Raw genomic sequence first — 13,929 nt, forward strand, 5'->3', positions numbered from 1 at the left:
CCTGCCTCTATGGCACTCACCTCTCTTCTCTCTCTCTATCTCATCATTATGGTTTGCATTACAGATACGGAAAGGTTAAAATGTATATCCCTTTACATACTTTCTTTTTTTCTCTCTCTTTGTGTAACACCCAGCGATGCACAGGGGTTACTCCTGGCTCACGCACTCAGGAATTACTCCTGGTGGTGCTCGGGAGACCGACCATATGGGATGCTGGGAATCAAACCCAGGTCGGCCGCATGCAAGGCAAACACCCGACCTGCTGTGCTATCGCTCCAGCCCCTCCCTTTACTTACTTTCAACACTCAGTTCTTGTCCAGAGTGATCATTTCCAACTGTGTCATCCTAATAAACCCTCCTCTATCTTAACTACCGTGAGAAATACAATTATATTTATTTATTTATTTATTTATTTTTGCTTTTTGGGTCACACCCAGCGATGCACGGGGATTACTCCTGGCTTTGCACTCAGGAATTACTCCTGGTAGTATTCAGGGGACCATATGCGATGCTGGGAATCGAACCCGGGCCGGCCGCGTGCAAGGCAAACACTCTACCCGCTGTACTATCACTCCAGCCCTGAGAAATACAATTATAAAGTTGTTTATAATTCAGTTTCAGTCATACAGTGTTCCGCCATCCATTCATTCACCAGTGCACATTTCCTACCACCAGTATTCCCAGCTCACCCCACAGCCTGCCTCGATGGCAGACACTTTTCTTCTCTCTCTCTCTCTCTCTCTCTCTCTCTCTCTCTCTCTCTCCCCTCTCTCTCCCCTCTCTTTCCCCTCTCTCTCCTACCACCTTCTCTCTCTGATCTCCTTGTAGGCTCTGTGGTTTGCAGTACTGTTACTGGAAGGGGATCATGCATATCACTTTCCCTCCTTTCAACACTCAGTTCTTGCCCAGAGTGATCATTTCCAACTATCACTGTCATAGCCGTCCCTTTAACTCATTCCCCTTCCCGCTTCGTAGTCACTGAAAAGTTTTGTTTGGGTATGTGGAGTTAGGGCAGTTGCATATTGTTGGTGAAGAATATAAGGGGAATTATAGGAGATAAGGCTTTTTTAGGGAGGCACACCTGACAGTGCTCAGGGGCTACCCTCAGTTTTGTGCTCAAGGTTGTTGCCAGTGGTGCTCAGGGCACCAGGCAGTGCCAGGGATCCAATCTTGGGCTCTTGAATGCAAAGCGTGTGCATAGCCTTTTGAATTGTCTTCATAGTCTTAACCCATTACATAGAGTAGAGTGCTGATGAAGAACTGTTTCTAAGTGTATTGTAGCTGAAAAATTGTTAAGTGTCTTAATGGAGTTGGACCAGTGAGTTCCTGCCCAGACGTTAAAGAGTAACCAGTGGTGTTGCTGATCATGGGAAGTTAGCAGCCTGGGTGCTTAGTGATATATAGATATATCAACATCCTCCATCTGCCTTTTACAGTGTGTTAGATAGAAATACTCAACAATGTGTTGAGTTCTATTGATGATCTGACGGGTATGTTCTGTATCAGCAGCATTGTATAAAGCAGGAGACCTGTTTATAAACAAGTTCTGTTTGGCAAAGGGAACCCCTCTTAAAATTTATGTTGCAAGCTGTTTCATTGAGCTAGATTAACAGTCTTTTTCTCTGTTAAAGTCAGCACTTTAATCTGGTAAAGGTGAAGTCAAATTGGTTTCCTCATTCTTTGCTGGTTGATCTCTGTATACTGACATAGAACTGTTTATGTGTGTATGTGTGTGTGTGATGTAGAGTAAAAGTTCAAGTTGCATAGTACTGTGCTATGTGGCCAAAACTGGATACCCACAGCTGCACATTCACACTCACACTATGTGGTTAAGGTCATCCATATTTTATAAAACAGGAAGTACAGTGAATCAGCAAGCTGACAGCAGAGCCACGAGATAACACAGCAGGTAAGGCACACAACTTGCATGCAGCTGACCTGGGATCAATCCCAAGTACCACCAGGAATAATCCCCGCGCTAGCTGGGTCTGGCCCATAAACAAAGAAACCCAAACACAGCAGACAATTGTTTTCGTGGCCACATCATAAGACACTCTCTACCCATTCTCCATAAGTACCACACCACATTTGATGGGGTTCAGATAGTAGACAACAAATCATAGAGGGAAATATATATATGCATATATACATATTTTCATTTATATATGAAAGCTTACATCACTCAACCTTTAACAACATGTTAGTGATATACAAAAGAATGTCTTAATGGCCCCTGCCAAAATATAACAATCTTCACACTGTCTCCTATATGAATACTTTTTTGTAAGCATTTTCAGCAGTTCTTCATAACAGACAATACAAAATAAATATATTAATTCGGTTGTGCTTTGAGACAGGGACTGGGACTTGAGATGGAAACACCCCACATTTGGTGGTGGGAAGGTGTAATGGTGGTGGGATTGGTGTTTGAATATTAAATGTAATAAAAAAGGAAATGAATTATTTTCATTTTGCACAATTTAGAAAAATATCTGGCTTTTTCCTAAGCTTGATGATTTTCATTTCACATAAGTAAAACGCAATCATTCTATTTCCTAATCAAATTTAAAAAGCTGGTGTAGACATGTTTTAGATTTTGTTTTTGTACCATAGGACCTTTGAATCTACCTGAGATCCTTTCTTGACTGTACTTAGGATCCACCCATGCTCAGGATTCATTTCTGGGGGTGCTCGGGGGACCATATGGTATCAGAGATGAAACTCAGGCTTACCGCTTGCTCATGTATGCACTCCTTTGAGTTGTCTCTCTGACCTTATAAGTGGCCTTTCTTACCTATTTAGAAATTTTCACAAGAGAAATTTGATAAGGCTGAGGATATAGCTCAGTGATTGTATGTTTGAGGTCCTGGGTTTGATCCCCAGCACCACAAAGAAAAATTTAAGTTGTTAATGAGGTTAGCTACTGGTAATGGTGTAGTAAATCTCTTGGCTTGGATTTGGGGGTGATACTTGGTGATTCTCAGGGGCTACTCTGGCTTGGTGAGTGTAGTCATTCTCCAGTTTTGTCTCCTCAAAGAGAGCCTGACAACATCTGGGAACATTTTGGTTGTCGTGAGTGAGAGAAGATAGATACTGGCATATGGTAAACGTCATTCTTATAGCACCCAACAACAACAAATAATTATCTGGCCCTGAACACAAATAACACTGTCATGTAGAAACTCTGGTATCATAAAACTACATCACTCATACATAGTTAACATCAAAATTGTATCACCTAATATTATGTACTTTTTATTTTGTCATTAGTAATTATGGATTTTTGTAATGCTGGGGACAAACCCAGGACTTTACACATGCAAAACAAATGCTCTACCACTAAACTGCATCCCTGGCCTAAGACTGATAATTCTTCTGTCATCATTTGAAGAAGCAAAATTTACAGCCATGGAATAAGGACTGGGGATGTAGCTTAGGGGTCATGTACTTTTCCTCCATATGTGAGGTCCTGGGTTTAGTCACTGCAAACAAACAACAAAACCTCACTGCAGACGAAATAGCAGCATACATATGACCAAAATTAGGGAGAGCACCATAGAAGATTAGTGAAATAATGGGTGATTACTGCCCCCCTAAAATGGTATGTTCTGTTTCAAGTTTTTTTTTTCAAAAAGCACTTGTCAAAATGTAAAAATGTTGCCTCAAGATAAAATGGTGGTAGATATGCAAAAGATAAATTAAGATTTAAATCCACAGGCCAGAGTTTGACTAAAAAAATGGCATAAAAAATCTCTCATTTGTTCCTAGCTCACTGAGCCTGTCATATATTCTAGTACAATTTAAGGATTAAAAAATCAGATAATGATTAGTGTCACTGTTAAATTTACATGGACTAGCAAAAGCCATTTCAGAAAGCATGGCACGGATGTTTTATTTCAGCCAGCGTTTTGAAAACAGTGATAAGTCATCAGGCAAAAAAAAGGTTGTTGTAACAATATCTGTTCTTCAGCTAGCAGCTTTCTTTTTTCTTAATAAATTATTCTCTTTTTAAACTTCCCTTCTTATCCTTTCCTCTCTCCCTTTCCCCTCAAGCACACGTGCACAAGGTTGTGTCTTCTCTCTTGCATATGTGCTCTTGGACTCACTCATTTCGCTTACAGTGCTGTGCATGTGAGCCGGGTGCTGTGCATTGCACTGTGTTAAGGCTCATTTATGCTGGTGGGGTCCAGAGTGTCGATGGGTTGGCATTGTAACCATGGGCGTTGTATATTTATTTTCATTTATTTATTTATTTATTTTTTGCTTTTTGGGTCACACCCGGCGATGCTCAGGGGTTATTGCTGGCTCATGCACTCAGGAATTGCTCCTGGCGGTGCTCAGGGGACCATATGGGGTGCTGGGAATCGAACCTATATCCGTCATGTTGGCTGCGTGCAAGGCAAACCCCCTACCCGCTGTGCTATCACTTCAGCCCCAGGGCATTGTATATTTATTAAAGAAATGTTGAATATGCTGGCACCCGACTATTCTTGTCACTTTGTGAACATTTCCACATAACGGTTAAAATTTCACATTTAGATTGGGTCTCAGAAATGTCTCGATGCTATTTCTAGAAATGGATGTTACTGCCAGACTTCACTGAAACAAAGAAACTTTCGGTATATTCTCTGCTGCCCACAAGTTGTGACAAGGAGATGTATATTTTCTCCTCCCCCTCACCCCAGCAGCTCTCCTTTTATTTTTCTGAACTAAACTATTTTATTAAACAAAAAAATTAAAAATCCTTTTCATAGTTGAGTTTTAGACATACAGTGTTTCATGATACTTTAATAAATAATTTTTTAACTTTATTTGTCTAATTAAAAAGTTTTAAACACTGGGGTTTACAAACTTGTTCATTCTGATTTGTTACAGGCAGTCAGTATTCCAACACCAAATCCCACCACCATTGTACCTTCCCTCCACCATTCTCTCCAATTTTTCCAACCACCACTTAATGCATGTCTTCATAGCAGGCTCTCAATAATTTATTTTATATTGCTTATTGGGCTGGAGCAATAGCACAGCGGGTAGGTTGTTTGGCTTGCATGTGGCCGACCCAGGTTTGGTTCTTCTGTCCCTTGGAGAGCCCAGCAAGCTACCGAGAGTATCCTGCCTGCACGGCAGAGCCTGGCAAGCTCTCTGTGACCTATTCAATATGCCAAAAACTGTAACAAGAAGTCTCACAATGGATACATTTCTGGTGCCCGTTAGAGCAAATTGATGAACAATGGGAGGACAGTGCTACAGTGCTACAGTGCTATATTGCTTATTATCAATAATTTGCTAACAGAATGATCAAAAAATGTTTCCTTAGAAGAAAGTTAGTGAGGATTGTTGTATCTTACTATGGAGCCATTAAGTCCATAAAAGATTAAACGATTAAGCCTATAGATAACTGTATCAACTGTCATCCTGTTGGTCATCGATTGCCTCGAGCAGGCTCCAGTAACGTCTCCTTCGTCCTAGCCCTGAGATTTTAAAAGGTGCCACATTCGAGGCTCTTTCAGGGTCAGGAGAATGAGACCCATCATTGTTACTGGTTGTTGGCATATTGAATACGCCACGGGGAGTTTTCCAGACTCTGCCATGTGGGCAGGATACTTTTGGTAGCCTGCCAGGTTTTTCAGAGTAAGACCTAGACCGCGTGCTTCCGGGAGCAGGGTTTTATAATCTCTGGGTCTTGGCTGTTGATGGGATTACACGGCGCCAGGGGCAGTTGGTGGGTGTAACGCCTGGAAGATGGGAGATCTGGGTGGAGGAGGCCCCAGTCCCAATCTGAGCAGGCTTGGAGATCTACGCCCCGGGTCCCGCATACCTGGGTTCCTCTGCCGGTTCCACATGTTCGGATGAAGCCTATAGGTATCACGGTTCCACATGTTCGGATGAAGCCTATAGATATCACAGGTTAAACCTCTGTGTTTATATTTTGTTAATCAATATTGGTTGTCTTCTACATTACATCCTATCCAATCTCCTGTGCTACTCCTGGTTTATCAGTGTTGTAGTCATGTTCCAGGAAGTCCAAAATTTTTAACGGGGAGTTAAATTTTTGACTGGGTGGCTGTTTGGGGACGTGTGTGTGTGACTACTGGGGCTTCTGGAAGTACAGGGAGATGCGGAGAAGTAGCTCATTCCATGAAAACCTGGAGGTTTCAGTCACAAAACCTGCATACCTGAGTTTTTCAACAGATTAATTTCTGGATGAGGCTTGTCCCATGCAGTGGAGTCTGGCCGGGAGCATGTTGGCAATTATGGAGTGTGGAGGTTTTTGGCTGCCTGGGCTCTTTTTGGGTGGGGGCTGAACTCACCCCTCCTCCTTGCCTCCAGGGTGCCCTTAACACTCAGCCTTGCATGGAGTCTGGAAGAATTTTGCAACTTGTTGTTCTATTTGGAGATTTATGACTCTCTGGATCATGGCTGGTGAATGAACTTAATTCTAATAAAGTAAATGTTTAAGCATTTTTTTTAAAAAAAATGTTCACTCCTCCAAGCAGGTATCAGAGTTTCTGAAAATGAAACTTATCCTTCAATTAATCCCTAATGTTCATAATAAGACATATTAAGCATCATCCTACATAAGCTGAAAGAGTAACATTGGTTTTACAGTGATTTGAAAAAAAAACAACAGTAAACATCCCTTATATGTAAATCACACTTCTTTCAAATGTGACTTTTCAAACTGTGTAATCATATAGGAGTTTTAAAAAAATACTTGCAAATGACTTGTTCTTTAGGGAAGAAAACTTTAAATTTATGATACATCATTATATTTAGCATCAAGAGTGAAAAAATAATAACACCTAAAACTATGATGTCAGTGTCCCTCTATCAGTGACCTGAGGTCCTGACCCTTAGCAAGTCAGGATGAGTTTTTGGAAGTTTTTAAGAGTTGGTTTCACCTAATTATTGAGCTGCTTAGCTAGCTATCCTGTTTCTTTGTGATTCTCACCTGTTACTTGTACATTCTAGGACATGTGTTGTGGGCTGTCCACTCTGAAAGCCCCTCGGTGATGACATTGATGCCACTCTGAGTCATCCAAGTGAATCAGTCCCCTTTGCATTCAGTTGAGAAATGGAGACACTGAGCATTCAGAGTATGCCTCTATTTCCCCAGCAAGTGGAAACTTTCTCAAGATGGCAGCAATAAAGTACCAGCTGTTGTTATTCTGAGGATGAGCCTTTCCATTCAAGTTTCAAACCCTCAGAACCAGAAATTTTCTGGTTTTTTTTTTTTTTTTTGGCTTTTTGGCTTACACCCAGCGATGCTCAGGAGTTACTTCTGGCTCTGCACTCAGAAATGACTTCAGGGGACCATATGGGATGCCAGGGATTGAACCCAGGTTGTCCAGGTTGTCTGAATGCAAGACAAATGCCCTCTTCACTGTGCTATTGCTCCGGCCCCAGAAATTTCCTGTTTCAATATGATCAGATTATGAGGATAGCGCTTGCAGCTTTTCTGTATTTTCTCCAATTTCCACTGCTTTCTTAACCCTTTGTTAAGATTCCCGATCATTCTGTTTTTTTTGCTTTTTCTTTTTGGGTCACATCCAGCGATGCACAGGGGTTATTCCTGGCTCTGCACTCAGGAATTACTCCTGGCAGGGACTATATGGGATGCTGGGAATCGAACTCGGGTCAGTCGCATGCAAGGCAAATGCCCTACCCACTGTGCTATTGCTCTAGTCCCAGATTCATGATCATTCTGATAGCCACCAGTGTATATTACCTATGGATCTGCTTCATATTCTCTGATTTGGCTTCAGTGCATCTTTGAGGCACGGGGCGGGGGCGGGGGCGGGATATCGATCCTTCTATCCTTTCTCCTAGTCGAATCTAGAGAGAAGCACAGATTTGAATAGTTGAACTTAGTAGGGAGTCTGATAAGTTTCATTTCATAAAAGACGAACAACTTAAAGCTATATATTGAATTACTGTGCAAAGTATGACTTTTTATTTGTGTATCCACATACTGAGGTGTGAAAATCCAGTGTTCATGTTTAGACTTTATACATTTGAGATAAAGGAGTTTAGGATAGGTTTTCTCTATTTAGAATTGGCTTAATTAAATTGCTGCTCAAGCAGATCCTGGTCAAATCCTGTGGTGTGTACTCAAGTCATGGATCTTCAAGTAATTCTCATGGTACATAAAAATATCCTAAACTTGGGAAATTTTAGTTTCATCTTAGGTCTTTTTGGTTATTTAGCTTTACCAGAAAGTAAGACAATATGAGGTGTCCATGGAATAACAAGCCCATTTTTTAAAAATCCCTAACTCTCTGAAACATTGCACTAACCAGGGGAGAATTCGTTATTATTAATGAGGAATGCGTTTCTCCTGCTCCTTTGCTTTGACGTGCTTTGTATTCAGGACTTCTGGCAACAACAGATTTTTTTTAGCCATTCCTGTTTTCTTAAAGGGATGTGTGTGTGTGTGTGTGTGTGTGTGTTTTAAAGGAAGAATTTTCAACCAGGTTTGGTCTCTGAGTTCCAGATGTCCAGTGTCATTCACCTATCCTGGCTGCTCACAGAGTGACTTTCCTTCAAGCGCCAGCTGGGTGCCCTAAATGAACCGTTGAGTGGATTCTAATTCTTTGCAAAGCTTTTCATGTCCTTTTCATCTAGAAGTCCATTTCACCGGATGAATAGATGTTCGGCATCGGACCCATTCTGATGTTCTGAAAATTGAAAAGGGCACTTCACGTATCTCCTCCCCCGCCCCCCGCACCCCCACCATAGGAAAAGCCAAACGTATTGAACAATGTTCTTTATAGTCTTAATCTTCTGTTGGAAATAAGTGTAATTGCTCATTAGTTTGTTCACATTCCTATGTTTGGACTTTCCAGCACTCATTATGTGTAACTCTTAAGCAGAGTCACAAAAGACGGGTTGCACACAATGTCTCTGCAAAGGGTGGGAAAGACTCCAGCCCAGCTTTCCTGCAGAGAACATTCAAACGTTCTACCTCCCGAAAATTGGCACTTAAGTAAAAGCTTAGTTCTCTTGCTAGCTGGAGCCACTGCAGGGTTTCTTTTGAATTTTTTTTCTTTGTGGGAGGTAACCTTATGCCCTTATTTTTGACCAATTCAAACCCTCAAGTTTGTTTTTTCTCCCCCACCTCCACCCCCCCCCCCCGTCCCCACCCCCACCCCCACCCCCGCCGCAGAGTTTATCTTCCTGGTTCTTCTACACTGGGAAATGTCTGTACTTCGTTTATGATTGTCTTTGTAAATAAGATTTTTGAGTGTTTTTGTGTGTGTGTGTGTGTGTGTGTGTGTGTGTTGATATTCTGAAAGGAAGAGGTGCACCAAGATCAAGCAAATCTCTCTTTTCTAGTTCCATAGTGGCGTACCAGCCAGCAGGAGACAACAGCCACACCTTTGATGTCACAGCCATGTTCAAGTCTATTGGCATTTTCCTCGGGATCTTCAGTGGATCTTTCGCCATGGGTGCTGCTACTGGAGTGGTGACTGCTTTAATATCCTTTGAACATTCCTGTCTTTTCTCTTTAAAATAACCTCCACAAAGCCATTGAACACTATGTGCAGTGGTCTTAATTGGAACGAGCTCCACAGTTGGAGTGGGCCGTAATTATTTTTTGAAGTAAAACATTTTCAGTTCGAAAAACGGAGGGGAGAGAGAGCGAGGACAAAGGAAGGACTGAAACCACATTGCAGGTTGGGATGCTCTGGGTTGTAATTAATTATTAGCCCTATAATCAAAGACGGGATGTGAGAACATCGAGCTACTCTCTTTACCGGTGAGCACAGAACAGACTCCCGTTTTGCACAGGGCTCCGTGCCCTCAGACTTTTTGTTATAAGTCTGATTAGACGCAGTGACCCAGTGGAGTTCAATTTGGTGGTTGTTGACTAAGTTTATAGAAAGATATTGAGAATAGAGTCAATTAGGAATTCTGTGCTTCAGCTCAGCACACCAGCATTCTACTCTGCTCAGCTGGACACATAGGGAATGTATGACCGTGATGCCTTTTGCACGAGATATGGTTTTAGGATCAAGGTAGATGAGAGTTCATCTTGATCCTCACTGATTTTAACCTTCTCGTCTAGAGCCTGGGACTGAGATTTCAGAGGATCCAGATTGTAGTCCTGGTGCTGTATTATTTCATTAGTAGAAATATTTAGGCAAGTCATTCTTCTTTTTTTTTCTCCTCCACACCCAGTGGTGTTCAGGGCTTCCTCCTGGCTCTGCACTCAGGAATCACTCTTGGCGGACTCAGCACCATATGGGGTGCTGAAGAGTGAGTCCAGACCTCTCCTGTATGTCTTCAGCCGCCTGTAAATCACTAGCTGATGCCAGATGCTGTGCTCTGGGTTTCAGAGATAAAGAAGGCCTCCTGACACTTGCAGTGTAGACGTGTTGAGCCTTCATCTCCTGGGACTCCCGTAAAGCCCAGTGGAGGGGACAGCAGGGGATGATGAGTGACACTAGATCAGAGGTTCCCAAAGGACTCTGACCCACTGCCCCCTTTTCAGGAAACAGTCACTCTGCACCACTCTCCTTGCAGTGGACTTGCTTAGAGAGCAAAGTATCCCTGCCAGTAACATCCGAGGCTCCTGCTTTGCCCACAAGGGGGCAGTATCGCCCCCTTTGGGAAACACAACGTGCTCAAATGTTTTTAAACATTTATTTAACATAAATGACTCTGCACCAGGCTGTTTTCACTTAGGGCGCCCCAGAGGGGGGCGGGCGAGAGCCCTCCCCACCCCAAGGGACCCAGCCCCTGCAGCCGACCTCCACTACCCAACCACCGCCACGATCCAGGCTGCTTTCTGGACATAAGACACTTCCTACCCATTTTCCATAATTACTAAACCATGTTTGATGGAGTGCAGACAGTAGGCAACTATATCTATCTATCTATCTATCTATCTATCTATCTATCTATCTATCTATATGCCACTCTGAGAGCCCGGCAAGCTACCGAGAGTATCCTGCCCACTTGGGCAAAGCCTGACAAGCTCCCCATGGCGTATTCGATATGCCCAAACCAGTAACTATAACAGGTCTCATTTACCTGACCCTGAAATAGCCTCCAATTGTTGAAAAAGATGAGTAAGAAAAGGCTGCTAAAATCTCAGGACTGGAACAAATAGAGACGTTACTGCCGCCCGCTTGAGTAAATCGACAAACAACGGGATGACATTGATACAGTGATTTAACATAAAATTTAAAATTTATAATATTTAATTATAGAAATTAAGCTTTTTAATAATTTTAAAGGGCTCCTTTTAAAAAAATTTATCCAGTCACAGGAGTTAGTTATTCATGATTGAGAATGGAGTGTAATATGTTCCAGCACTAATCCCTTCACCCGTATTTCTAATATCCCCAGTTTCCCTCTAGCCCCCTAGCCTGCCTCTATGGCAGACATGATCACTGTGACAATGTTAGAGGGAAGTGGTCCCCCTGGATGATAACTGGATGCTGAAAGGTAGTAAAGTGATGTGCACGGTACCTTCGCAGTAGCAGTGCTGCAAATCACAGTGCCTAGAAGGATCACAGCTTCCTGTTCTATCTGAAACCCATTTCACCCAAGAACTCTTATCACTGTCCTCCCATTTGCTCAAGCAAGCCCAGTAACATCTCCATCGTGAGACTTGTTGTTACTGTGTTTGGCATCTTGAATATGCCACGGGTAGCTTGCCAGGATTTGCCGTACGGGTGAGATACTCTCGGGAGCTTGCCGGGCAATCTGAGAGGGGCGGAGGAATCGAACCTGGCTCAGCTGGGCTGGCTGCATGCAAGGCAAATGCCCTACCACTGTGCTGTCGCCCCAGCCTGGATATATAGGTATATAAAATCATCATACAAATCAGACACTGATAATAAATCATAAGGAAATTTAGAACAGATTTCTTTGCAACTCTCATATTCAGTGATGCGCCCCCATAAGGGTGTTGAGGCCTACAATTTGAGCAGGTTTACTGGGGGCTGGGGTGGTGGTCAGGCCACACCCAGCTGGGTTCAGGGCTTCCTCCTGGTTCTGCATCCAGGGATCACTCCTGGGAGGGCTTAGGGGACCGTACATGATGCTAGGGAGGACCAGCATTAAATGCTTGCGAGGCAAGTGCCTGAAGCTCTGGACTATTTTTCCAACCCCAGTTTAAGAAGATTTGGAGTAGATCATCTCTGAAGAGCTTCCAGCGAAAACTTCTCTTACTTAATTTTTTTATTTTGTTTTTTTGGGGGGAGGGGACTGGGTCACACCCAGCGGTGCTCAGGGGTACTTTTGACTCTGTGCTCAGGGATCACTCCTGGCATTGTTTGGCAGGCCATAGAGGATCAAATGCTTGCTGGCCACATGCGAGGCAGTCGCCTTACCCTCTGTATTCTCCAGCCTCCTAAAACTTTTGGAAAGACTTTAACATTAAGCAAAGTGGGTTTTTTTTCCCCCAGAAGTCTCCAAGTTTGCTTTACTCCATCTTGGGCTGGAAGAAACTTGCGTTATGACATTGTGTGGATGAACTGAGGCAGGAAGAGGTAGTAAATGTTACAAAAAAGCCAGTGCAAGGGCTGGAGCGATAGCACAGCGGGTAGGGCGTTTGTTTGCCTTGCATGCGGCCGAGCTGGGTTCGATTCCCAGCATCCCATATGGTCCCCCAAGCACCGCCAGGAATAATTTCTGAGTGCATGAGCCAGGAGTAACCTCGTTGTGCATCGCTGAGTGTGACTTGGAAAGAAAAAAAAAAGAGCCAGGGTAGCTAATGTTTCTCTCTTCCTCATTCCAAGTTCCTTGAGGGTAGGAGCTGTATCTGCTCATTTGTCTGTTACAGTACACAGTTCTGGAAAGGAGTCGAGATTTCAGTCAAGATTTCAGATTTTCAGCTGTGCATTACAACTTGACCCAGACCTTTCCTCTGGAAACTGAGAGATGATTGCTGTTGAAACTAGTGTAAGCCAGTGCCGCATCTCAGTTTCCTTCTCTTGGAAAGCTGGACAGGTCAGTGGCGAGCTGACCAAACAAACCGGAAATCGCCTGCGGCACACCAGATTGTCATTACAAAGTTGCTCTCGAGGTGTGACACCTTGTATGCCTCCACCGTGGCTCCCAGTTCTGCGTTGCCTGGGCTCCGTGGTTTCTGGTGAGGTCTGGGCTAACCCTCAAACACGGATGCCCTGAGCTGGCGAGCCTGCCCTGCCCAATGCATGGCTGAGTTTCCTGCCGCTGCTGCCTCCGTATTCTGTGCCTCTGGCTCGGAGAGGCTGGAGAACTCCTATTTTTGTTTTTTTTTTTTAATTTTATTTTTATTGAATCAACGTGAGATAGTTACTTTCATGTTTGGGTTACAATCACACAATGATCAAACACCCATCCCTCCACCAGTGCATATCCCCCACCACCAATATCCCTGGTCTAAACCCCCTTTCCCACCCTCCCCTTGCCTCCATGGCAGACAGTATTCTCCATAATCTCTCTCTACTTTTGGGCATTATGGTTTGCAATACAGACCCTGAGAGGGCATCATGTTTGGTCCATTATCTACTTTTGGCACACATCTCCCATCCCGACCGGTTCCTCCAGCCGTCATTCTCTTAGTGATCCCTTCTCTATCCCAGTTGCCTTCTCCCCTCTGCTCACTAGGCAGGCTTCCAGCTATGGTGCAATCCTCCTGTCCCGTGTATCTACTATCCTTAGGTGTGGCTGGAGAACCCTTGGCTCACTCTCATGGCTGCCTTGCTGAGACAGTTCTTTGTCTCAGTCACATTTGTGGATTTTCACAAGATCCTGTTACCAGCCTTGACAGTCTCACGTGACCAAGTTCACCAAGTTGCGTGAGTTCCAGCTGTTGGAGACCGGCCTGTTCTTCTTGATGTCCTGGAGTACCTTCCTCCTGGCCGAGGCCTGGGGCTTCACGGGTAGGTGCACCCTTCGACAGCAAGCACATGACCAGTCTTTTGGACTTTT

At 43.6% G+C, this 13,929-nt stretch overlaps 1 protein-coding gene across 1 annotated transcript in view; it reads left to right on the forward strand.

The window, feature by feature from the left end:
- SLC9A6 (solute carrier family 9 member A6) overlaps positions 1-13,929 on the forward strand; it is a 96,178-nt gene that overhangs the window by 35,636 nt on the left and 46,613 nt on the right. The window contains exons 7-8 of the mRNA XM_056130273.1: positions 9,337-9,478; positions 13,775-13,880. Of these exons, the coding sequence (XP_055986248.1) occupies positions 9,337-9,478; positions 13,775-13,880 (248 nt within the window). The remainder of the gene's footprint in view (positions 1-9,336; positions 9,479-13,774; positions 13,881-13,929) is intronic.

This window comes from Sorex fumeus, unplaced genomic scaffold, assembly GCF_029834395.1.
Source record: "Sorex fumeus unplaced genomic scaffold, SorFum_2.1 ptg000075l, whole genome shotgun sequence".
Taxonomy (NCBI): Eukaryota; Metazoa; Chordata; class Mammalia; order Eulipotyphla; family Soricidae; genus Sorex; species Sorex fumeus.